Genomic DNA, 27,740 nt, shown 5'->3' with positions numbered 1-27,740 from the left:
AGCGCGGCAATTCACGACGCAGGAGATCGGGGTTCAAATCCTGCTCGCTGCAGCAATTTTGAAGGTGCATTTCTCACAGCTTAACCGAGTTAGATAGATAGATACAGTAAATATATAGAGATAGAAGGTTGGGCTTGTGGAACTATAGGCTACGTGGACCTCGCTTTAGATTGGGGGGCTGCAAAATTTACTACAAAAGGTTAAGAAAGGTCTTATAAGCGTATTAGTTATCCACCCTTTTATCTTATACACCATTAACTAGCATTAACATGCTGCTTGTTAACAGTTACAGGCTGCACGTCAACTGTTAACAAATATGCTTGTAAGTAACTTAAAAGGCTGCTTATAAACACTTACAAGCTGCATGTTAACAGTTACTTAATGTTATGAACAGTTAGCTAGCTGTTAGTTATGAATTGTTAACTGCTTATTATGCACTGTTAACGCCTAATAAGCACATGTTATTCTAAAGCGTTACCCAGGGAATTACCAGTGCATGAAAATGCAAAACATATGGTGTGAAATATATTGTTAAAACAGATGATGTGCTACCATTGGCAACCAACATGATGAGGTTTAATATAGTTGGAATGACTGAACTAGGTAGATGATGTTTAATATAGTTGGAATGACTGAACTAGGTAGATGAGGTTTAATATAGTTGGAATGACTGAACAATTAAATAGGTGGATAGTTTAAAAGGTTTAATTATTTGCTAGGTAGATGAGGTTTAATATAGTTTGAATGACTGAACTAGGTAGATGATGTTTAATATAGTTGGAATGACTGAACTAGGTAGATGAGGTTTAATATAGTTGGAATGACTGAACAGTTAAATAGGTGGATAGTTTAAAAGGTTAAATTATTTGCTAGGTAGATGAGGTTTAATATAGTTGGAATGGCTGAACTAGGTAGATGATGTTTAATATAGTTGGAATGACTGAACTAGGTAGATGAGGTTTAATATAGTTGGAATGACTGAACAGTTAAAAAGGTGGATAGTTTAAATAGTTAAATTATTTGCTTGGTAGATGAGGTTTAATATATTTGGAATGACTGAACTAGGTAGATGAGGTTCAATATAGTTGGAATGACTGAACTAGGTAGATGATGTTTAATATAGTTGGAATGACTGAACAGTTAAATAGGTGGATAGTTTAAATGGTTAAATTATTTGCGAGGTAGATGCCTACTGGAAAAAACCCCTCAGAGACCTCTTTGCAATGCTTCGCCAGCTGGGTACCCCAACATTCTTCTGTACATTTAGTGCTGCCGAAATGAGATGGCCAGAGGTCATACAAACAATAAAGGCACAGCAAGGAGAGCAGGTTGACTTTTCTGAGCTCGACTGGGCATCAAAATGTGAGATTCTACGTAGCAACCCTGTCACCACCATGCGCATGTTTGACAAGCGTGTTGATGCACTTCTCAGACACCTAATTTTGTCACCAGCACAGCCCATCGTTGAGGTCATTGACTACTTTTTTCGAGTGGAGTATCAAGCTAGAGGTTCGCCTCATATACATATGTTGGTTTGGTGTAACAACGCACCTGTATTTGAGGAGGACCCAGATGAGAAAATGTGTGAATTTGTGGACAAGTACATAACATGTCAGCTGCCTGACCCAAATACAGACCCTGAGCTTTTCAAAATAGTGACAGAGGTGCAAACCCACAGCAAAAGGCACTCCAAGTCATGTAAGAAAGGAAATAAGCACTGTCGGTTTGGATTTCCGAAACAGCCTGTCGAGAGCACATTTATAACACGCCCAATGCCAGCAGAGCTCATGGACGAATCTGACGATGAATCTGATCATGACCGCTCTTCCATGTCTCCTGAAGACGCCAAAACTAAGCTGAGGCCTTTATGGGAATTGCTGAATAATCCAACAACATCATTTGAAAGCATCCCACAGCTACTTGCCCAATGCAACTTAGGCTATGAGGAATACCTAAACTGTGTCAGTTCATTAACAACGTCCAGTGTGCTGGTAATGAAACGTCAACCAAAGGACTGCTGGATTAATGGCTATAATGAACATTTGTTAAGGGCCTGGAATGCAAACATTGATATTCAGTTCATCCTGAACCCTTATTCCTGTCTGATGTACATCTTGTCATACATTTCCAAAGCTGAACATGAGATGAGTGAGTATTTGAAAAGAGTTGTCTCTGATGCTTCTCAATCCAATACCTCTGACTGTGAGGAAATGAAACAAATCATGCAAGCATACTCCAAAAACAGAGAGGTTAGTGTTCAAGAGGCTGTTGCACGAGTCTGTAGCTTGAAACTGAAGTCTTGCTCTCGAAACGTGATATTTATACCCACTGATGACAATGCTTTGAAAATGAGCGTCCCTTTAAGGTACAGTGGGCAGTGCTTCGACTTTGCCAGCTTCACTCGCGGTCCGCGCGTGGGATCACGCGGTATCACGCAACTTTAATTTGTATTTTTCCAGTGAGACGCTGCAACAACCCAAACAACCGGTAGATGGCTCAAGTGAGCAGGGTGTCTCGTAAAAAGAAATGGAGCCTGGAAAACCCTACACAGACTTCACTACAGACTTTAGCAGACTGGTTTAGAAATAATGTAATAGCCAGAAATATGCCTGCCCTGCCCTAATAAAGAAATATTTGGTTAACTGCAAGTGAATCCCGTTTGCAGCCGTAGAGACGCAGGACAAATTAAACATTCTGGTTTTCTCCGAGTGCAACGATGATAGACAGACATCATTTGGACAAAATATAGAGTATTAACCTCCGTTGCTCAGCCAAATGCCTTCCTGTTACGTCCTGTTATCACGGAGTTACAGGCGATAAACGATTTTTGATGGTCACAAGTTTACTTCATTAGGGACTGTTCGTTATTTATTTAAGGGGCTACCGGAGGAGTTTTGGGAGCATTAGTCCAAAAAGACGTGACCCTCCCTCGCCAGCAATAAATTTTTCTATGACCCTCCAAAGTGATTATGAAAAAATCACTGTCAACTTTTTCCGGGTTTATCGCCTACTGTATTTTCACGTTTTCACATATTTGGCCATAAGCCGTTTATCACAGGCTATCAGGAAACCAAACTACAAAGGCGAACACTTTAACAGGGGGAATTAATTGGGCATGAATCATGCTGAACGCTATTTCGCTACCTTAGAATAATAAGGTTCTATCTGCGTTTTGAGTAGGTACAACCGGGACGATTGAAACGGGGACGAATGAAACATTCCGGTTATCTCCGAGTGCAACGATGATAGACAGTCATCATTTGGACAAAACATGGAGCATATTAACCTCCGTTGCTCAGCCAAATGCCTTCCTGTTACGTCCTGGTATCACGGAGTTACGAGTGATAAACTATTTTTGATGGTCACAAGTTTACTTCATTAGCGGTTTATTTTTTTTGGATTATTAAAGAGTGTTTTTCATTTAAAGGTTTGACTTCGTGCTTATTCAGTAGAGCATTTAGTGCTCTCCCCAATCCCAGACGTTCACATTGCATGTTTGTAATGGATGCAACCGCGAGATAGGCTATGCGTTTGACAGTGAGTTGTTAACAGAAGACATATAGCCCAGCAGCAATCTAGGGACTGATCGTAATTTATTGAAGGGGCCACCGGAGGAATTTTGAGTGCTTCAGTTGGAAGTTGCATGACCCTCTCTTGCCTGCTAGAAATTGTTCAATGACCCTCCGACAGAATTGTTAAAAAAGACATGACCCTCCCCTGCCAACTGTCTTCCGCCCGCGCCACAGCCACACACTTTGTGATAACATTCTTAAATCAATCTTCCCGTGAGCTTGCATGCTACCAGTCCTTCCTTTTCAAATGTGTTGCGCCTGTTTGCACAATTTCACAAATAATCATATGTGATTAATAGTAGCCTATGAAAAATAATCCCTGTGCACGGGGACCGAAACAATGCATGCCAACTTTTTCCGTGTTTATCATGTATGTTAACTTTCCCCGCTGTCTTGCCGTTTTAATGTTTTCCCGTAGAATATCCCATATTTTAATACTCTCATAACAGCCCTGCCATCGGGCCTGTCTCTGTGTTGCCCTGTTGCTACCCCTTGCCCTTCCAACGAAACAGATGTCTTCAAATCATCGTTTTCCTTGCTTGAAGGCGAACTTAGAGTGATGTAAGTTTAACGGCGCGATTGTCGTGAGAGCACGATTCATTGGCGCTTGCATATTCGGCCTTATGTCAACGTGCGCACCTGAGGCTACTCAGCTGCAAGAGAAATAATTTCCCCTCGCCTACCATAACTTACCAACTCTGCACTGTAGACTGGCTATTTATATTTTTCTGTGAAATAAGCAAATGTATTTGTTCAACTTTATGAAGCAGAATTACGCATAGGGTACTTGGAACATAATACATTTGACAAAGGACAGATAAATGTTGCTAGTGACAAAATATTAACTTTCAGTGTTTTACGATGTCTTTGTCATGGGGAAGTGTTTTTCCCCATGCATTTATTCTAGGTTACTGTCAGTGACTGCCGTGAGAGAAGCGGGTTCTGTGTTTCGTTCATGTCAGTGACTGACGCGAGAGAAGCGGGGGTCTGTGTTGTGTTGTGTTGCGTTGCGTTAATTTATTTTCATTGGGCGTGCCGTGCCGTCCACAGCTCTTCAGTTCTGACAAAGCCAAAATTACTCCTTTTGAAACAATGAGTGCAGGAAGCGCGTTTGTATGGTTATATTGCTTGACGGGGGGGGGGGGGGGGGGGTGTCCCAAGCAGCTTTCAGCCATAAGGCTACTTTGAGAACATTTCAATTCACCCGACACTAATATTCAAAATGTTGAAAACTATTTCGGCATAGCCTATAAAGCAGTTTAATTAAATGGAATGTTAGTTGTAAACAAACGAGCTACTTGGTGAGGCTTGGCCTCACAGATGCGCTCGTGCCTTAGATGGCAGGAAAAATCTTCACGATAGGCCTATTAACTAACCACCCAATTCACGTTGGCTGGGGGGAAGGGGGGCCATCAGACAATTGTGCCCAGTTAATCCGGCCCTTCCCCCAAAAAATCACACCTTCCCACCTCTGACAGCTTAAAAGAAGTCAAGAGGACTCCTTACTCACAGACCTATTCACAAACCTGCGGTTTTGAAATCCTATGCAGCTACAGGAGCTTCCAATCGCGAGGAAGCAATTTTGCATTGTAGGCATAACTAACATGCAATAACGCCACCAACAACAACCAAAACTAGGCTAATCATTGTCAACATGTAAATTAAATGTAACATTATTGTGAATCAAATTAAAATGTTCTCTTTTGCAAACGTAGGCATAGTAACAGAATAATTTAATAATGTTACAAGATACTACATCAATCCGTATGTTTCATTGGGCTACTAGGCTATTTGTTTTGCCTTGATTCATTTAGGCTAGGCCTTTTTATTCAGGGGCCATATTCACAAAGAATTTTAAGGCTAAAAGTAGCTCCTAACTGGCGAATTTAGGAGCAACTCCTAAAAATAATGGGCGTGTCACTCCTAACTTTAAAAGTAATTCACGAAGCATTTTAGACCTAAAAGTAGCACCTAAGTCTGGGACAGCTTAAGTCGAGAGGACTCCTAACTCACTAAGACCTATTCATAAACAGCTTTTTTGTGGCATTTTACGTTGCGATGTTTTGAAATAGCCTATGCGCAACAGGAGCTTCCAATCGCGAGGGAACAATTTTGCATTCATAAAAGGGATGCAATAACGCCACCAACAACAACCAAAACTACTCATTGTTAACATGTAAATGAAATGTAACGTTTCATTTTGAATCAAATTAAAATTTTCTCCTCTTTGCAAACGTAGCCTAGGGATATGGTGACAGATTAATTTAATAATGTTGCAAAGGTAGGCTACTGCATCAATTCATAGGCCTATGTTTCATTAGGCTACTAAGCTATTTGTTTTGCCTTACTCTTTATTCATTTAGGCTAGGCCTTTTTATTCAGTTATTAATCATCTTCCGTCCTTCGCACTACTTGTGTAGCGCACGCATTCTCCGACCTGTCACCTGTCAGTCATCATCGGAAGAGAGGTGTTTGGAATTCCCGCGTTACAATCGTCAGACAATCAAGGTGGTCACTTCAGTCAAGCTCGTGCATGAGTAATGACGTCATCCATAGCCACGAAGACTCACTCCTAGTTTAGGAGTTGTCTGAAAGGCTTTGTGAATAACTTTTAAGAGAAAACTCCAATCTAAAATATTTAAGTGCGATTTAGGAGTAGCCTACTCCTAGTAGTAAGATAAAAGCCTTTGTGAATAGCCTACGGCCCCAGTTATTCATCATCTTCCGTCCTTGTGTAGCGCACGCATTCTGAGACCTGTCACTCATCATCGTAAGGGAGGTGTTTGGAATCATGCCCGCGTTACAATCATCAGCCAATCAGCCAATCAAGGTGGTCACGCTTGCCCATTTACCCAAATTAATGGTCGAATATTACTGATGATCATTGTTATTTAAGAACATGCAGTGTGCGTAGGGTACCAAAAACATCTTGCTCGTAAAAAAGCATCATAACGCACATTCTGGCGGGTCTGTTATTTACTGTAGGCTGCGCAAACCACATGCCTTTATTTTGGGCAAGCCTGCATTCATTCATTCATTCAACCTTTATTTATTCTCGGAGGGTCATTGAGGGAAGCCCTCATTTTCAATGAAGCCGAAATTACAGAAGCGAAGCAAAGCGCTCCACAAACAAGACAACATTCGAGGCCTTCTGTTGAAGAATTTTATATAAAGCCTGCGCTGACAGTAATCCTCCTGCCCCTGATAGGCCTACCACAGCTGTGGATAGTGTGGAATGTTCAAGTAATAACACAATCCAATGTGTGTCTCAATTGTCCCCCGCTGACCACCTCACACATTTCTCTAGATTTTGCAACGAACTTACATGACACAATGCCATAAAATATGCCAGTTTTAGGACACAGAATAATGTTTGTAATGATACCAGGTAGGCCAGGTATTGTCGAAGGTGCATGGTGAAGTGAAATTCTTACTTTGGAAAACAAACATTTGCCGATATCATCGCCGATCATCAGAATATTGCAACAGATTCTGTGTTCTGGACTGCAGGTAACTTGTTAAGCCAGTGGTTATCAAACTTTTATTTCATTCCCTACTTTGATCAAGGGGCATGACTGATGATAGTGGAGATAACGTGTTATCCCGAGGCTTTTGCAAGTCAGCATCTTCGACGGTAGTCTATTAAAAATATAAGTTTTCAAAGTCCCAAACGGAGAGCCATACTTTATTGTTTTTAACGATCTCTATGCTACTCACAAAAATGTAGGCATGGGGACATGATGAAGTAGGTTATCCAACTGTCGTGTGTTAAATTATTGTGATTACGAGCCAGTGGTTTTCAAACATTATGCGTGACTCGGACATCTAACTAAATGCAACAGGCTCATATCGTCCTCGCATTCGCAAAATGAGGACCAGTGTTTTGTCAAATTGCAAATAGCTATTCGTTTTAACTATTTTTTTACGATAGTAGCCTAAAAAAAAAATCACTTCATACTATCTTAATCTTGGAATATGGGGAGGGAAGTGGCGCGTCTGCAGTCAGCCAAATATGAATGTAATTCTGCGGCATAAAGCAGATGTAATTGTTTATCGTACAGAAAAATAAAAATGACATGTCAAGCAGTCAATTGACTACATTGCAGTCAAGAAGTAGGGCAAATTAATTTACGAAACCAAAACGTGGGTCATAGTTGTCTAAGCCTCTATTGCGTAGCCTGTTAAAAACGTCGCCAGATAGTATTAAATCGGCAACAACATTGTTTTCTGCAGAAGCCTACCCAAGGCTACAGATTCATTCTGAACAGTTATTTCTCTACTGGCTCAATTATCACACCACTGTTTTGATTTGCGTAGTTGCGTTAACCCCAACACTGACAATAATGTAGACAGCAAATTTCGATTTTCGTGTAGTCAAGCCTTAAGCCATAACCAAGTAGCCTAAATCGAGGTAATGTTTAATTATGCATGATTTATTTTGTTATTGAATTGGTAGGCTGGGATTACTCTCGGCAACAATTATGTAAGGGACGGCAGGCAGAGCGATGTACAGTGGCAGAGCGACGCACAGTGGCTGAAAGTGGTACTAAAGCTTCACGCAGCTTCACGCCGCGTAATGCGCGAATGAAGTGGTCATTTGAAAGCGATGCCCACTGTACCTGAATGACAGAATCCCTGATTCAGAGAATGTTTGGATGTCCGTAATGGCAGATAAATACAAAAACAGACCAGATACACCAGAGTTTGTGACAGTGTTTATGGCAGAGTTTGCTTCCACTTATAGAGTTGTGTATGGAAGGCAGAAAGAAGGAAAAAAGGTTTTGCCACTTCAAAATGAAATGGGCTTCATTCAGAAGCGAACGAAAGGAAAGCCTGCCATTATCAGATACGCCCGATTTTCTGAGCAAAAAGCTCCAGAGAAATTCTATGGCACATTGCTCAAACTGTACCTCCCTTATCGTTCAGATTCACAGCTGAAACCCAGAGGTTTTCCAACATATGAGTCATTTTACACATCAGGTTCTATACGTCTTCCTGGAAGAGACTATAATGAGAGAGTAGTTTCTGTTGTCAAGGAGAACAGGTCACAATTTGAAAAGAACAGTGATGCAATAGAGAAAGCTATTGAGAACATAGAAGAAAATGGACCTATGGAGGATGCATGGACAACACTTGCACCTGAGACAGAGCTTCTTCGGCTTGAGTGCATTTCTGAGCATGAGGAAATAAATCCAGACGAAATGAATGAACGGGATGACATTCCTGAATATAGCTCAAGTACCACAGACAGAGGAAGTGCAGCACCAATGTTTGAGGCTCCTCAAATAGACCCTACTGTAGTCTGTAACATGTATCAAAATCTAAATCAAACGCAGGCATCTATATTCTATACAGTGCGTAAGTGGTGCATGAGACGAGTGTGTGGACAGAGTGCCGATCAGTTTTTTTACTTTGTCACTGGTGGAGCTGGAACTGGCAAATCTCACCTTATCAAATGCATCTACACAGAGGCATCAAAGATACTCCACAAGTTACCCCGCATCACAGAGGAAAGAGACATGTCCATGCCCACTGTCCTTCTCACAGCATTTACTGGCACAGCAGCTTTTAACATATCTGGCAAGACACTGCATTCTGTCCTGAAACTGCCAAGAAGCCTTAAACCACCTTATCAGTGCCTTGGAAACCGTCTAGATGAAGTGAGAGCAACCTTGTCCAATGTTGAAATAATTGTCATTGATGAAGTGTCCATGATATCAAAATCACTCTTTGCATATGTCAATTGGAGACTGCAAGAAATCAAAGGCAGCAAGAAACCCTTTGGCGGAGTCTCAATCCTGGCCTGTGGTGATTTCAACCAGATAAGTCCCCCTGGTAAAGCCAAACCTCTCTGTGTGTTTGAGAATCATGTTCTTGATATCTGGAAAGATCGATTCCAAGTAGTCACTCTCACAGAAATCATGCGCCAGAAAGATGATGTGCCATTTGCTGAGCTGATCAACAGGATAAGGGTGAAACGCAAAGGAGAGGCATTATCTGAAGCAGACAGAGCTCTACTTGGCCAGGCCATATGTCAAGCTGATGACTGTCCCAAAGACATTCTGCATATTTTTGCTACAATTAAACAAGTAAACCAACACAATGCAAACACAATATCTGCTCTATACTCTGAACTGGTCAACATTGATGCACATGACTATAAGAAAGATCTACAAACTGGTCGGATGGAAAGGCAGAGAGCACCTTTTGAAGGACGTAAAGGGGATTTACCAGACAGACTACAAGTTGCTAACGGTGCCCGTGTGATGCTCATGAGAAACATAGATGTGGAAGATGGACTGGTGAATGGTTCATTTGGAAAGATTGGTAAAATTGTTTATCACGACCAAGATGGCAGATCACTTGTAAAAATGCTTGGTGTTGAATTGGACAGTCCCAATACAGGGCAAAGACATCGCAATAAAGGACCAGAAGGACCGGACAATTTGGTGTACATTGAAAGAGTAGAGGAACCTCTTAGTAAAAAGGGTGTGGTTCGTCACCAATTTCCAATGACTCTAGCCTTTGGTTGTACCATACACAAATGTCAAGGCATGACGACAGTTTCTGCAGTGGTCTCGTTGCAGCGCATATTTGAACCTGGTATGGCATACGTTGCTCTCAGCAGAACGACCTCACTACATGGTCTACGCATAGTTGATTTTGATGAAAACCAAATATATGCTGATCCAGAAGTCACAGTTTCTGTGGACAGTGTGCAAAAAGTTGAATTTGGAAACACCATGCCCCTTCTTCACTGTCTCCCCACTCTGAGATCACCATCTTTAACACTGGTCCATCACAACACTGAAGGACTGTCAGCCCACATCGATGACGTGAAGAGACATCATGAACTGTGCCTCGCAGATATTTTGTGCTTTACTGAAACACACCTTTTTGGCACATTTGTCCCAGAAAATATCCAGTTGGAGAACTATCAAATGTATAAGCGCAATAGACATGTGTCATACACTACTCTTTCACATTTTGCACAGAAAAATGGTGGGGGAGTTGCTATGTTTGTAAAAAGCCATGTTCTAGCCCATCACATGCCATACATACAGGGTGTGACTGATCTCGAATTCCTGGTATTGAAAGTTGTTGCTCCAGTTCCACTATTAATTGCAGTGATTTACAGACCGCTGGATTACAACACAAATCTATTTTTGCCAAATCTCTGCCATCTACTGGAGTCTTTACATGTTATTGCTGATAGTCCAGTTATAGTCTGTGGGGATTTTAATGAGGACATGTTGACCAATGGAAGGAAGCCAATCTATGAGTTGTTCCAGTCAAAAGGATTCACAAATCTCATTACTACCTCCATCACTGAGAATAACACATTGTTGGATAACATCTTCATCTCTGATCCTCAGCACTGTGCCCATTCAGGTGTTCTACAAACATATTACAGTCATCATGATCCTGTTTTCTGTATTCTTCATTAATTTAAATACATCATCATTTACATTCCTCCAATCCATTATATCAGCTTCAGAATTAGGTTAGACACAATGTATGAAATATCGATGTGCATGGTGTGTCAAGAAGTATGATAACATTAATTAATTTGGCAGATGCATTTGTCCAAAGCGACTTATAGCAATAGAATAACATTTAAGCTATTAACATTGAAGCATTTAAATATTTAAGATACAGAGCTATAACTACAACAATATAATAACATTTAAGCTATTAACATTCAAGAATTGTAACATTTAAACTTTTAAACAGCAGTTATAACTACAGCATTAAAACAAAATTTAAACTACAATGAAGAGAAGACAACGGTGTTTGAGGTTGTCAAAAGCACAAGGAGAGGAGGTATTCATGGAAGAGTTGTGCCTTTATAGTGGAGCTGACAAATACAGATGAACATTAAACAAGTTACACAAAGTATATTATGCAGAGTTAACTAAAATAAAATAAATTTGAATATTGATTGCTAGATTGATTGTTCTTTGACCAAAACATACTGGCACAATTTTAATTGATAGTCAAGCTCAATAAAGCCTTTTTACTTGCAAATATCTTCTTGAGTGTCTCAGACTCACTACTAAAGATTGATTGTTAGACATTACAGGGTTCCTTTGTGCAAATATAATAGGTATAAACACTCATTTCTCCTTTTCAGTGAATGTATGTCAATGAATGTATGAATGAATGTATGTTTATGACTGACAATGTATGTACAGTATGGTTATGAATACAGGAATTAATGCATATCTATGATTGAATATATGTATATATTTATGAATGAATAAATTAAGGTATTTGTAAGACTGAATGCATGGATGTTTATGAAAGTTTGTAACATATATGGTAGAATAGAAGAATACATGAAGGATGGCAATTTACACAGCACATTTTGAGTAGCCCAAATGTTTACTGAACATTTTCCCTTTAACCTTTTTTTTTCTTTTTCTTTTTTGTGCTGGTTGTGTATCTGTTTAGCATTTATTGCAGAAATTTTCCTGGTGACCAGGTCAAATTTCTCCCTGGGGAAACTAATAAAGTAACTTTTGCTTTTCGGCATTATTAAGGGCAATTCTTGTTTTTTTAGAATCCACATAGCATTTAATTGCAACGAAACTTGCCAACTAGATGACAGTCCAGAGGTGCAATACAACATAATAGGTAAATATGCAGTATGGTAATAGAACACTGTATGAACAACCAATTTAATGTAATCATGTTGATAATGTAGTGGGACAAACATCTAACTGAAGTCCAAAATGAAGAATTCTGCTGATTTAAACTAAAAGTTCAATCCAGAAACACCAACAATGCATGAAAACGTGTCAGCAAATAATGAATAAAGCAAAAGAAGACTGTTTGGAACATTTGACCTACCAAACTACCAACCTTGGTTGCGTAACTAGTTAACTTAAAGAGAAAAGTAGAAAACACAAACAAGGAAGTAAATGAATGAATTGACCGGTTTATTGATAAATCAAAATAAAAGTTCAAACGGACAATAACAAAGCTAAGGTAATTGTAGGCTTGGCCCATGACAATGTACACATTCCGTAACAATCAACAAACAAACAAACAAGCCATCCAGAATCCAAAATGGCCACACAAACTCCCCGCGAGGAGCCTTTTTGCCACACTGGGCCAGGATGTGCTACATCATAGTCACTCAATCTCCCCACTGGGAGAGTAGTTGCGGCACTCAGCACACACTACCACTGTAGTACCTTTAAAATGAGCAGGTCAAGATCTCACAGCATGACAGCAGCTGAGGACAAGACCCAACATAAAACATACTGTACACACTACACACAGCCATCCATGGCTCTCACACAACCAATGCTGGCGGGCTCAAAAGGCACTGAACTAACGCCATCTTTTAAGGGCTGTCCAATCAACCCCAACTAGCTGACACACTGACAATTTGAAATAGAAGTTTGTCTACAAATCATAACCTTTAAAATTATATATTGCATTAATCAATTAAACAAACAATCCATATATTTTTTACTGATCTCATTTGATACCATATGAAGGAAAATGACATTGGATGTTAAAACTAAATTTCTCTTTCTCTCTTACTCCCTCATTGTGGTGCATGAACTATATTATAAATTGAATCTCTTACTTTACATCTGAATTCAATTTCACATCTTTGCATTTTTGCATTTTCATGCACTGTATGCTTTTCTAGTTATTATTCTTCTTCTAACGCAGTTAATGCAGCTTCAACCATTTAACGTAGAAACTTAATTCAAACTATGTTGCGTAGGTCTTACTTAGGACATGGGGCTTTGTATTTTTCAACTTTGTAACTTTTATACTTTTTAAACTATTTATTAAAAACTACTCAAAATTTTCCCATAGACTTAACATTAGGCTGATGACATCACAATGGACTAATTAACTTGATTTGCACCTGTATTAACTTCCAGCTGCTCATCTAGGCCCCATCAAAGAATCAGTTCAACTGATCGCACCTGTATCAACTGCTTTCTGCTGAACTACGCCAACTCTCTCTGTGTCTCTCCATTCTACAAGGATATAAGGCACATTTCATCCAACTTTCTATCCATTCATCCTCTTCAAACCATTCACTCATCCACCCATTAAACTATCCATCAACATCCATTAAACTTTCTGTTTAAACTATATACTCTGTCTCAGGCTTTAAGCATACAATATGGCTCTATTAAGACTGCCGTTAAGCAATTAGAATCCTAGGCCAGGTGGCCAGGCTATATTAAACCTCATCTACCTAGTTCAGTCATTCCAACTATATTAAACCTCATCTACCTAGTTCAGTAATTTCAACTATATTAAACCTCATCATGTTGGTTGCCAATTAGCACATCATCTGTTTTAACAATATATTTCACACCATATGTTTTGCATTTTCATGCACTGGTAATTCCCTGGAATTGCGTTTTCTAGTTGCTATTGTGATGTCATAATCCAATGTTAAGTCTATGGGGAAATTTTAGTAGTTTTTAATTAATAATTTAAAAAGTATAAAAGTTACAAAGTTGAAAAATACATAGCTGAAGTCACATAAGTAAGGTCTACGCAACACAGTTTGAATGAAGTTTCTACGTTAAACAGTTGAAGCTGTATTAAACGCACAAAAAGCGATTTTCATGCACTCTAATTAAGAATAATTCGGATAACAGTAGAATGCATTTTCATGCACTCTAATAAGAAGAAGTAGGGATCGACCTATATGGATTTTTTAGTGCCGATACCGATTTTTTTTCATCAGCCTTAGCCGATGACCAATACAGGCTGCCAAATTTTCTTGAGCTGATATTTGGAGCCGATACTGCTTTTGGTCCCTCAATTTACATCATACAAATGACACATAATTACACAAATGATGATAACAAATGTTATAAGTCTCAATTTAACATTTATTGAACTTATGGATGGGTGCACTACATATATGGTTAACTGTGCAAGGGTAGAAGGCTTTCATCAACATCCTACAACACAGCCTTGATGATGCATTGCTTGCTAACATATTATTAGACATAATTCAGGTCATCATAAAATGTCCTGTCAACACATTTAAATAATTTAAGAAAACAATGAGCCTGAAAAGTAGCTGAAATAAAGTGCTTGATTTGTAATTTAAGACTGCATGGTTTCAATTTTATTTTCTAAAAAGAGCTGCCAGATTTGTCAACCACAGAACATAAATCAGCAGAGGAAAATAACGTGGCATCAGATGTTTCTGTTCTAAACGGCATCAACGTTTAAAGGTATAAAAACATATCTCTCAAAGTTTTAAAAGCGCTCCTTCAGGTACCGCAGCACTCTCATATCGCTGTGATGCATGTGTCCCACTGAATGAGACAGACCAGACGCACACACAAACTTCTGTTTGGCAGCTGACGAAAACTCAACTACCATTGAACTGGATTGATAATGATAACGTTAGCAAACAGCTCTAAACACAAGGCATACACGGTACATTTATGTCTGGTACATGATAAACGTTAACACGAATTAATATTCCACAACGTATAACACGTCTCTCATTGTTAAAGCTCTGATATCACTGCGATGGCAACTCCGCCCAGCTCAAAGGGAGAGGGGTGGGGAGAGACACACACACACACACACCACACGTGTCCAAAACTCAGCCAGGTGGTCGCTGAATTAAACTCCCACAAATACCACGGAACAACGTCGGCATTAGGTTAATTAATCATATGATTCGCCAGTGTTCGTAACAGCTACCGCTACCGCATAGGCCTACATAGTCTACGGATAGCCTACAACTTAGCTATTTGCAGCTCCCTAAATACAATGGAAAGCAGTTTTATAGACGAGGCATTCAGGGAGGGAGACACACAAACACCACACGCGTCCAAAACTCAGCCAGCGGTTGCTGAATAAAACTCCCACAAATACCACGAACAACGTTGGCATTACTTATCATATGACCAGTGTTCGTAACAGCTACCACATGCATATGGATAACCTACAACTTAGCTATTTGCAGCTCCCTAAATACAATGGCAAGCAGCTTTATAGATGAGGCATTCAGCATTAAATAAAGTATCTATCTATCTATCTATCAATCAATCATTTGCGTTTTCCATTTGGACCCACAAACTTGCTTCCACTTTCAAAGTATGGCAATATTTCAGATCATAAAAGATGTTTACTGTTGTCTTGAAGAGCATGCCTTCAGCACTCTGCTAGTGGGGAAGGGGCACTCTGCATGTGAATTGCAGCATCTCCAGCAACAGCCTGTATGTAAATAATGCGGGGGGAAAAATATCGGCGAACGCAGCCGTTTATTGGCCGATGCCGATACACTTAAAAAATGCAAATATCGGCCCGATATATCGGCCGGCCGATATATCGGTCGATCCCTAAGACGAAGAAGAAGCCTAGGAAGAACAGTACAGTGCATTTTCATGCACTGTAATAAGAAGACTTGGAAGAACAGTATAGTGCATTTTCATGCACTATAATAAAAAGACTTGGAAGAACAGTATAGTGCATTTTCATGCACTATAATAATAAGAAATCAGATAACAGTAGATTGCATTTTCATGCACTCTAATTACATATGGCTATTTTACTTGCAATTACAGTAAGATCCATTGGGTGTGTGCAATCTACATGGGTTCTTTCTTTTTTACATTATGGTTTGGACATTGCTCAGGGCTGAAAGCAAAGAAAAAAAATAAGTTTTCAGATATTTTTGAAGATGTCATAGGCCTATGTAGCCTGGAAAGCCAGCCCGAACTTAGCCCCGCCCACAAAATTTGAGTTTGGGAGGTTCGGTCTGGATTTGGTCCATTGACAAGCCCCTTTGAAAACTTGAGAAATGCGCGGACCAATGGAATCATCCGGGCGGGCTTTATACAATTATGGACAGGTGCCTATTCATTCACGTGACCTGAGCGCACTTAGGTTACATTTGTTTACAGCAAAAAGCTTGTCGCTAGAGAAGCTACACATTTATATCTAGGGCTGCAGCTATTGATTCTTTTTAGAATTGAGAATTCTATCAATTATTTAATCAATTAATGGAGTAATTGGATAAAAATATTTTGCGTTATTAAGTGCAATTTATTAATATGCACAACAAATGTCATGCTGTAAACTTTTATGTAGATGTATGCATCTGCAGCATTTACCATTACTACCAAATAAGCAATAATAATTATGTCTGGGTTAGGCCTATTTGGTGGGGTAACCTAACACTCGGGAGGGTGTGTGTGTGTTTCGACACATACCGTACGTTCTAACTAGCGCTAGTACATTAAATCAGCTAACAGCAATGTTTACGTTGCCTTGTGTCGGCTACGCTTGGTGAGCTGGTGTTAACAACTGGATGCTTTTGGGTCAGATGTTGAATCATCGTTGACGTACTGTTGTGGTATGCCAGTTCTGCTTTGCAGTGGACACATTTCACCTTGTATTCTTTTCTAAGTTTGAAATGATCCCACAACTTTGGACACTCTCTGCCTTTTACGGATGGTTTCTTGGCTCTCTGTCATCGCGGCCATAGATACAGCAGGGAAAATAAGTATTGAACATGTCAATCAAGTAGAGTTATGTGTAATAAAGCGGAATGACACAGGAAAAAGTATTTCTAATATTCTAGTCTAATATCGAGATTACCTCCTCTCTTAGCACTACTAACAACTGGACATGCTTTATCTAGCATTTACCACTACCTTTTTCCCTATCCTGACTATCCCTCTACAATGGCAAGTGGTTTTATGACAACCGTTGCTGAAATAAGATGTGTTCCATTGGAGGACTCACCTGTTGGGCAATATTGCATTTTCTTGTTCTCAGTGTGGCTGACCGTTGGTGTGGGAGAAAGCTCTCTAGTTAGGTTCTCCATCTCTTTTCTCATTTCAGCAACCACAGCACGCAGACTTGCATTCTGCTTCTGCAGCTTGTAAATCTCTGAGGTGGCATGACCGAGTTCAGGAGTCTGCTGCAAATCACCACACATTAAAGCAATAGTCATGAGGTGTTATCAGGTCACCCTACAGTACTTGCTAGGTTCCTCATGGGGGCCCTCAAAAACTTAACTGATATGCGTTGGCATACACACTTCTGCTTCCATTTTATGGAAGTTGTTTACTGAAGTTTTTTCAAGCTTCCAGCTTCTTTCTGGGTTACCCTTCCTTTTGGGACAGCCCTAAAGCAATGCGAACAGCAGCACCGACATTAACCCGATTGATGCAAAGTGCATCAAAAAACACACCCTTCCTTCTCTGTTACATTGCTCTGGAACTGTTCATCGCAGCGAGATGTTTAAAAATCAAAATCAAATCAATGTAAGTACTAATTTATGAAATGTTAGCAGATTGGGGTAGCCTAAACTGTACTGAAAAAAATATATAAAATAAATGACACTTACAATGACCAGGATAAAAGCTTATAACTAAAGGTAGTGAGAATGGCCAAACATAGATAGGGCTCATAGGGCTAAAAAAATGGCATTTATTTCCGCAAGGCACACACCACATATTTTTCACATTTGCTCAGCCCCAGAGAATCCCTCCACCATGGCAATGATATTGCCAGATTCAGGACAGTCTGCCCTACACACACATGAAAGGCAAGTCGAGCCGCCAGCTTGCAGTGGTGAGATACATGTCAAAATATAAGAATTTGTATAATAGGCTTTTAGTATTTTTATTTTTTAAAAATCAAAATTAAATCAATGCAAGTATTAATACATACAATTATGGCAGATTTGGGTAGCCTAGAATCTGCTGAAAAAAATCAATATCTGTACAATAATCTGCACCCCTTATACTGTTGCTAACTCGGTCAAATATTACTGATTAGAACTGCAATGAGAGCTGTCAGCATATGTCAGTAATAATTAACACTCAAGAGGCACTTTTGGAGACTGATCAGAAAGATCTGATTTCGTTTACAACCCCAAATCAGAAAAAGTTGGGACATTGTGTAAAATGCAAACAAAAACAGAATGTGATCTGCAAATCTCGTAAATCCATACTTAGCTACAAAAAGGACATAGACAATAATGTCATCTTTTTGATATAATAATGTCATCTGCTTCTCCACCGCAGTCTTTTAATGCCATCTAATCATAACGTTAGCGTGCACAGTCTGCACCATACTGGCTTAAGCCCAATTCACACCAAAGATTCGCGACGAGATCAGTTGCAACATTCTATAAACCAGCAACTTGATGCAACATTCTAAAACCTTGCAACTGTGACTAGACATGGTGAATGATTTGCGATGGCGTGCATCATCTACTTCACACCGCCGCAACTCCTTTCTGCAACGGTTTCATCTCATTGCAAATCTTTGGTGTGAACTAGGCTTTAAAGGTTGTATCAGCGATAGCGGGGATACGTCACTTCTGTTGATGTTCAAACAAAACAGAGAGCTAGCTTGCTACTCCCTCCCCCTCCCTCCCGTGCATTTAAAACTCTCCTAAACGTGCATCTCGTCGGTTATTGGTTGAAACACTTTATTTTGCCTTTGAGTGGGTTGCCAACCCTTGTTGGTAGCAATTGAGACCAGGGGGGGTATTCCATCAACAGTATTGGGCAAGTTACTTTAAAATTGTAATGTATTATGTATTACTGTCATTTCAAAGTAATTTGTTACATTATAATATTACTGTCTCTGAATTGTAAGGCATTACACTACTATTGCATTACTTTTAAGTTACCAAAATATCTAGAAATATGGATTTGGCATTCTAAATGCAGTTTATTACGCTCAATGCAGCTCATTGCTCTTCCAATGGAGGGAGATGTGGTATAGCATAATGATTGAGCTAGGAATGCAATAGGAGCAGTGCTCATGATGCAATACAAGGAACAATCATAGTCAGAATTTTGTTAAAAACCGACAAAAGGTCAAAGTCTGGTAAATTATGATAGAAATACTGTAACTTTAAGGCCTAGGCCTTCTCATTAAAATCAACAGAGAGCCTAAATCAAAGCTTACATAAAGAAATGTCAAGATGGTGGCCAGCTGGCCATTTTGGTGCCCTAAGTGAGTGGCTTTGAGTGAGTGACATTTAAACTATAACTCAAACACCTAAAGTAAAATAAAAAGGCTTATAATTTAAGACCATTACTGTGTGTTTTTAAACATTAATTTCTGAAGAAATGCTGTTTTACTTATAAATGGTGCACTTTAACAACATTTATCTTTACGTTCTCATAATGCCCTTTTGCCAGCTCTTGTTTATTTAAGTTACATTGATAGCACAATATTAACAATAATATGCACAATGTTAAGTTGTTATAAGCAGCCTTCATTGCTTTGGAAATGGAAGTGTGCAATGACATGTTGCTTCAAATTTCTTTTTGCAATTAAAAGTGAATTAGGTGCCTGGTAGCCACCTAGCTATCTGAATGGAATGTGTTTCCGTCGACTCGGCATATCATGTGCTTCATGAAATGCTTGGAAAACGAATTATTGAAGACCCACCAATTCCATTCTAGTACTACGTGGTGGAGATTGAGAGAACCCAAAAAGTATCAAACTTGCATGTAACATGGTGTTAGTGCATTTTGACATTGTAAACGTTATTGAGTGAAACGCCGTTTGCAGTAAAGCTACTTTTCATTGGCTATATTTGGGTGCCCCCTCTGTCCTTTGGTGCCCTATACGCAAAGTGCATGATGCGTGTGGTGGGAGCGGTGGCATTAGATAGATAGATAGATACTTTATTGATCCCCAGGGGGGATCTCAGCAGCATACATACAAGACAAACACATTCTTTAACAGCAGAAGAGTAATTAAAGTATATAATATAAAAACACAACTAAGCAGTAAGGACAGTAGAAGATAAAGAATATGCTTAAAGAATACTAAAATACAAATTATACTAACACTTAATACAATATATAAAAATATACTAAAATACAAATAACAAAATTACAAATTATACTAACACTTAATCTAAATCAATTCTAAAAACAGTATCCACATAGTGGTGATTAATAAATCAGAGGCGCTTGCAATGACTGAGGCAGGGACTGAGCCTGTGATTCTCTGTGCATAGTAAGGTATGGTAAGGTGCTCTAAGGTGCTCTGTGTGAATGAGTGTCATGGTGGTAGTGCAATTGTAGTAGTGTAGTGCATTGCCATGCTACACAATCTTTTTCTGCATTTCTATCCCTTTATTCTCTTTAATTCAAGTTCACAGCATAAAGCTGACATGCACTACTAAAAGCATAGTTTGTGTTTTAACAAGAATCAAAAAGATTAGCATGGCACCACTTTAGATGTTTCATTAAACTACTTGTGCTATTTCGCGAGGCATAGAGAGATCTTTCGGTTTCGCACACAAAGTGCACTTACTTAACTATTATGTTCTTCATATCCTTGTGTCTGACAAGCTGAAAATAATAAGCGTAGGCTTATGTCTATCCAGCAAATAATCCGACTTCGAGTCTGCTGCAGCCACAGTCATCTTCAACTAGTATCAGGAGATAACGTTCTACTATTATGAGCGATTTTTTCTTCTCTGTTGTTCTCGCGGTGGTGTTTGCGAATATGTATAAAAAATAAAAAAAAACACCACTTAATTTCGGGTTAAAATGCATTGTAACGCGCGTTACTGAAGTTTGTACCGAGTAAAATATTACCCATTTTTTTTTAGTAATGCCTTACATTACCGCGTTACTGCAAATAGCAATATATTACAGTAATTACCAGACATGTGGACTCGAGTCACATGACTTGGACTCGAGTCAGACTCGAGTCATGATTTTAATGACTTCATTCGGCATGACTTGCGACTCGACTTGGACTTGAATACTATTCACTCGAGACTTGACTCGGACTTTGCCTTTTTGGCTTGTGATGACTTGACATGTCTCGAATCAAAAACTAAATTTCCTGATCGTGGACCAGTCACCCCAGAGACGTTTTCCCTCCGCGACTACAAAAAAAAAAAAAAAAAAAAAAAAAAAAAAAAAAATAGCGGAGACAAGCGGCCAGAGCACAGTTCAGTGCTGCCGCTACCTCCACACGCGTTACGCACTGTGTGTAGGGCACCAAGAGACCGAGGAAGGACCAACATTAGCCGATAACTAGTAGCTTTACTGCAAACTGATTTGCACTCTTGTTAGAGAATGTTTAATGTCAAAATGCACCAACAGCATGTTACATAAAGATGATATTTTTCTAGTCCTCTCCATTAAGATCCAACTTGAACTTAGCCTACTGCATTTAATTAAGAACGCATCTAAGCATGCACGAGAGGGAGAGAAAACGAGTAGGTTCCAGCTGGCTTATATACTCTTTTGATCCCGTGAGGGAAATTTGGTCTCTGCATTTATCCCAGTCCGTGAATTAGTGAAACACACTCAGCACACAGTGAACACACAGTGAGGTGAAGCACACACTAATCCCGGCGCAGTGAGCTGCCTGCATCAACAGCGGCGCTCGGGGAGCAGTGAGGGGTTAGGTACCTTGCTCAAGGGCACTTCAGCCGAGCCTACTGGTCGGGTTCGAACCGGCAACCCTCCGGTTACAGGTCCGAAGTGCTAACCAGTAGACCACAGCTGCCTTAAATTCAAACATTATTAAATATAAGAAATGTATAAAAGGAAATTGTGAAGGCAACAAATACGAGATTAGGAGATTGCGAATTTATCCGGTTCTCACTAGCCTACTGATTTGAAAAGTGGACAAGAATATGAAGAGTTGTCTTTGCCTTGGAACTGGTGGTGATGGTAATGGAACTGGTGAGTCTTGAAGTATTCAATAATTTATTTACATGAAGCACATGATATGCCGACTGAAACACATTCCACTCAGCTACTGTAGCTAGGTGGCTACTGGCTACCAGGCTCATAATTCACTTTTAATTGCAAACAGAAAATGTCAAGCAAGCATCATGTCATACATGCTTCTCTTTCCAAAGGAATGAAAGCTGTTTGTGCCAACTTAATATCATGCTTATAATTGTTAATATTGTGCTATACATGTGGCACAAACAATGTTTGAGTTTGTGGACTAGCCATAGGCTATATTTGAATGGAGCTGGTAAAAAAAGATCATTATGAGAACGTGTAGACAGTGGCACACAATGGGCTTAAAGTGACAGTGCACCATTTACAAATGAGATAAACAGCATCAAATGTGTAGTATTTCTTAAGAAATTAATACTTTAAAACAAAATTACTGTCATTATTATCTTTTAAATAATATAAAAGTGTTGACCTTGGCTTCCCTTATGAGTCGCCACTGGCAGACAGCCTAATAATAATATAATACCTATAATATATAATAATAATAATAATAATAATAATAATAATAGTTTGCAGGCAAATCTGTGGCATAGCGCAGTGAAATGCCATCAGTCAAATTATTACTCATCCTTACAGTGGGCTCCGCAATTTGGAAAAACAATATATATATTTGCAGCTGTGCTGAGTGTCATGTAGCTATCCGTTTCGTACAGATTACTCAGGTATGCACATGTGTATATTACACAGGTATGCGCATGCATATGTCGTAAAAGATTACAAGACAGAAACATTGAACATATTTTAATCTGTATTTATATAAAAAATACTGTGGATTAGATGGAAGTGCTAAAATTATGATCGATAGTCATTATTAAGAAGAGTACCTGATGACTTGTTCAGGACTTGAAAAAGATTGGGACTTGGACTTGGACTCGACTTGGCTTTGATGTGACTTGGACTTGGACTCGACTTGCCCTTCTCTGTATTTACTTGGGACTTGACTTGGACTTGACTGCTAAGACTTGGGACTTACTTGTGACTTGCCAAACAGTGACTTGGTCCCACCTCTGGTAATTACATTACTTTTGTAACGCATTACTCCCAACACTGTCCATCAACCTCGCTAATAAAGGCGGCGTTTAACAGAAATAGCCTGGCTTGAACTAGCGTAGACTTTCACTTGGGGCTGAAGCCGTTCCATTAACTCAAGTTAGTAGTGATGTAGTACTCGAGTCCGGTCTTGAGACCAATTTCTGCTTTCTCGGTCTCGTCTCGGACTCGTTCCTTCAAAGACTCGGTCTTGACTCGGTCTCGGACCACAGTGGGAGGAGAAGGACTCGTAATTTCAGACCGAGTCCTCGAGACCAACGCATTTTTTAAGTTCATATAAAAAAACAGACAACACATAACAACAATAATAATAAAATGCAATGTTGACCGGCATTATTTGAAAATGACATCCCATGGTGCAATGCAAAGATACTGCCGTCAGAGCAGTTTATTTATCTCTATGGCTCTGCTGCCGGTGAGTGTCTGTAGGTCAGCATAGACCATATTAAGACGTTAAGACTGCTCCTCTAAACAATTCCCAATCTAGCTTAGTATGTAGGCCTAACTGTTGATTATTAACTGGGGTGGTATTAAATTATGAATATTAAAACTGATTTTTTTTTTATGGTCTTGGTCTCGACTCGGTCTCGACTCCTCGTCCCCATCACTACAAGTTAGCGGCATCTTGGCCTCGTTTATTCAAGCGAAGTTTAGTTCAGCTTCATCTCTGCTCGTGCACGAGGTAGAAAAGTAGACCAAAACAGTAGATTGACGAAAAAAGACGATATATGTCGTAAAATTAAGACAATACTAGACGATTTCTGTTCGATAGGCAAGCGCCATCTACAGGATTTTCATTGAAAGTCATCAAATTTAACATCGAGAGAAAAAAATAGATTGCCTACAGAAATTGGAGAATAATGAAAGCATACATTTAAAACAGCAATGCTAATGGTTTGAAATCAATTGCAAGTTTTATAGGCTTCACTCTTGAACACATACAGTCTTGAACAAAACGAGTGAATAAATAAATGGTATAAACTTAAATACAACTCTGAGCTGCTCACGCTGGCTATCCTCACATACGCGTTGACGTCATATCCATGTACAGTACAGCCAAACAACAACAAACGTCGGATTATTTCCATCAGTCGGACATTCAAGTTGCCTTAGCTGCTTATGATAGCTATTCAGGAGTCCTTTCAGTAGCATAATGAGTGTCTCTACATGTAAACCGAAGCATTGAGAACCTTGTAAGTGTACAGGCAGTGAAACTTCCTTCTACTTCTCTCCGTAGTAGTGTTTCACATCCCAGAGTTCTGTTTTCCCAAGGCGCCTGCCTGTATGTGAACCAGACGTGAAAGGTAATGTGTTTCTTTTTAATAAACTGCCTGTACACTTACAAGGTTCTCAATGCTTCAGCGTGAGCAGCTCAGAGCACACTTTTGCGTTTTCAACCCTTTAGACGGGAATGCGACGGTGGAGCGTCTTTAAGATTTCCACTCTGGAGGGTGTTTTCATTTTTTTGCGTTTTTAAGCCCCCAAAACGCTGTCGCCGTCTAAACGAAAGGCACATCTGATAAAATATTTTGTCGGTTTCACCCGGGAGCGTTGTCGTGTAAAGCCGGCCTTAATGTAATGCAAATGAGGACCATTGTGTTCCCCTACCATGGATTCAGGGAGAAAGTAGGCAAGCTTTCTTGCATGATTTCTCAGCTTGTAGCTTTGAGATGTGTATACTTTAAATTGGCTACAACTTCTTCAAATGTTATCTTTATCTTATCTTGTTATGTGTAAGACATTGTTAGAAAGCTTAAAACCTACACTTTCAGAATCTGTGAATAACTCAAAACGCACTTGTGACCCTCAATTCCATGCCTGGTCACAATTGCTTTTGTGTACAGATCTCGGAGCCTAGGCTGCCTACAGGGACGTGGTTTCTTGATGGCCTGTTTATGGGGCAGACAGCTAGCGGATCATTAGGAAAGATTAGATGAATGTGATCATTTATGTTTGGGCCTTTTTTGGGCCTGAAATCGCTGATACAATCTTTAAACACACAATCTGACGGGTTTTACAGTAGAAGCCGAAACTAAATAACAGACCAGGCATTTATTTGAGACTGGCCTTTAACCCAAACCTGTAGCCACGCCAGGCGTTTAAAAGAGACAGGCGTCTATTTGGGACTCGGCTATTATTTGTATACGTTTTATGATATACGATTTTCTAGGGGTGCCAATGTAACGGTGTTAATAAAGTGCTCCATATAGTTCATGTTAAATCCTGCATAAATGGGTCAAGACTTTTATTTTGTAATTATTCTGTACAGTAGTTGCATTGTGGGTGTCCTGCAGCAGAAGGGAAGTTAACTGCTGCAGGTAAGCTGGGCAAAAGAGGGTCTAGTCCGGCAGCCATGGGGTCAGACCTGGTTTTGTCGGTTAAAGTTTTTTTTTTTTGCAGAATCTTGTAGACCAGGGGTATCTCTTTAAGATTTAGGAGGGTGCCCAGTGATATCCCTTGGGCAATTTTGTATATTAACCCTTTCTTGTTTAATGTATTGAATACAAGGTGAGACACTACAGGTGAATAGGGTAAAAGAATTAACTAGCAGATCTCACTATGAAACTTCCCCAGTTGATTACTTACATTAATATGGAAAATGTATTACAAGTTATCTGTAATATAAAGTTTAAATATGCAAATTAAGCATAATCTAATTAAATATGTGCTGATTTGCATAAACTAAAAAAAACTCAATCAGAACATTAGATGAAGCCAGGTTCAAAATGACTTTTTCATTGTGTTTACATATTAGATGAAAAGTCTTTTACACAGGAAATTTGTATTACAAGTTTTCTGTAATTTAATGTTTAAATATGAAAAAGCCCAATGTGCCAAAATCATGAAATGGATATACCTCTTGGGGTGGCTCTTTAACATTTAGGAGGGTGCCCAGTGATATCCCTTGGACAATGTCCTACATTAACCATTAAAGCCCTACAGTATGTGCCGAAATCATGAAGGAAAAAATAGGAAAAGCAAATAATTAACTCAAATAGAATGTACTAAAACACAGTTTGCAGTGTGATAGTTATTCAGACAATACATTCAAATTGGGAAAATGTAACCCTTTTCTATGTCAAGTAATGAATTTATAATTTCAGATATTGCCTGTAATAATTCTGAATATGCACACTTTTCCTAGTATTAGTTCTAATAATTGTCCAGTTCTGGCTCATCCTACCCTAAAACATGCAGAGAATATTGTGCAAGGCACCATTAACCTAGCAACTGCATCTGTTAGAGCTACAAGGATTTTCACTCTTGCAGCCACATCTGATCATCTCCAAAATGTAGTTTGGTGCAAGTTTGACATTTTCTGGTAGACTGGTTGGGCTTAGTAACAAATCAATGAATCTTTCTTCAAATGGCAGTTGAATTTCTAACTGAAGTATTCCTTCGTTTCAGGCTCCAAATACTTCAATACTTAAAAATGAATATTCTCTTTTTGAATGACGAGTTTAGGCTCTGAGCATAGACTACTACTGCAATAAAGAATACAAATAAATAGAACAGGGCTCCTGGTCTCCTGGACTTCTACACACCCCTGTTTCCTGGAGTACTAGAGGGCAGCATTCTAGATCCTTGAACTCTCAAAGATCTTCCTGTCAACATTTCTAACAAACGACGTTGCTACTTGAAACTGCGATTCATCCATATTATTTCTAATCTTATACAAACAATAAGAATGATTGAGGCACAATGTCATATCTTGTAATTGGAAAACCTTTTCTCTAATATTAAATAATAAAGCCCCTCTAACTGGTGGGAGGCCTATTTCAGCCACCCAACATAGAGGTGTTCACAATCTAAAAGATATTTATATATTATTATTTAACACCTTATTCGGTAATCCATGATGTTTTCCCTCCAAGGTCTGCTCCTTTTCTGTGGTGAATGTATTCAGCAGGACTTTCATCTCTTTCAATTCTTTGTCTTTGTCAAACAGTGCAGCCATTGCCTAAGAATACAGACCAGAGGATTTCAAACAATTAAAATATTGACATGAAAAAACGTATCATAATTTCCTGAATATTAACCGAGGTTTATACATAGATTTTGCAAAATTTCTTCAGCTGTGAGGTTAACACACAGGAGCGGGCTATACATGGAAATACATTTATTTTCTTTTTTTCATGTTTCTTTATGATTACAGCACAATCTGATTCTGTTTCATTGGGCTATTACAGTAGGCACTGCAGTTAATATAGAGGTGCAGTTACATGTTTTTTTTTTTATTTGTACAAAACACTGTCCTGTGGTTTATACACAATGTGGCTAATACACAGGAAATTACTGTAATGACCAGTAGTTTTCTTACTTTTACTTGCCAATAGGTACAGTATCTAGC

General features: G+C 39.2%; 1 protein-coding gene across 1 annotated transcript in view; it reads right to left on the bottom strand.

The window, feature by feature from the left end:
- ccdc57 (coiled-coil domain containing 57) overlaps nucleotides 1-27,740 on the bottom strand; it is a 148,691-nt gene that overhangs the window by 60,771 nt on the left and 60,180 nt on the right. The window contains exons 10-11 of the mRNA XM_042082781.1: nucleotides 27,231-27,350; nucleotides 17,334-17,511 (exon numbers count right to left, since the gene is read on the bottom strand). Of these exons, the coding sequence (XP_041938715.1) occupies nucleotides 17,334-17,511; nucleotides 27,231-27,350 (298 nt within the window). The remainder of the gene's footprint in view (nucleotides 1-17,333; nucleotides 17,512-27,230; nucleotides 27,351-27,740) is intronic.

The sequence above is a fragment of the Alosa sapidissima genome, chromosome 24 (genome assembly GCF_018492685.1).
Source record: "Alosa sapidissima isolate fAloSap1 chromosome 24, fAloSap1.pri, whole genome shotgun sequence".
Classification (NCBI taxonomy): Eukaryota; Metazoa; Chordata; class Actinopteri; order Clupeiformes; family Clupeidae; genus Alosa; species Alosa sapidissima.
This window is presented reverse-complemented; position numbering and strand designations above follow the sequence as displayed.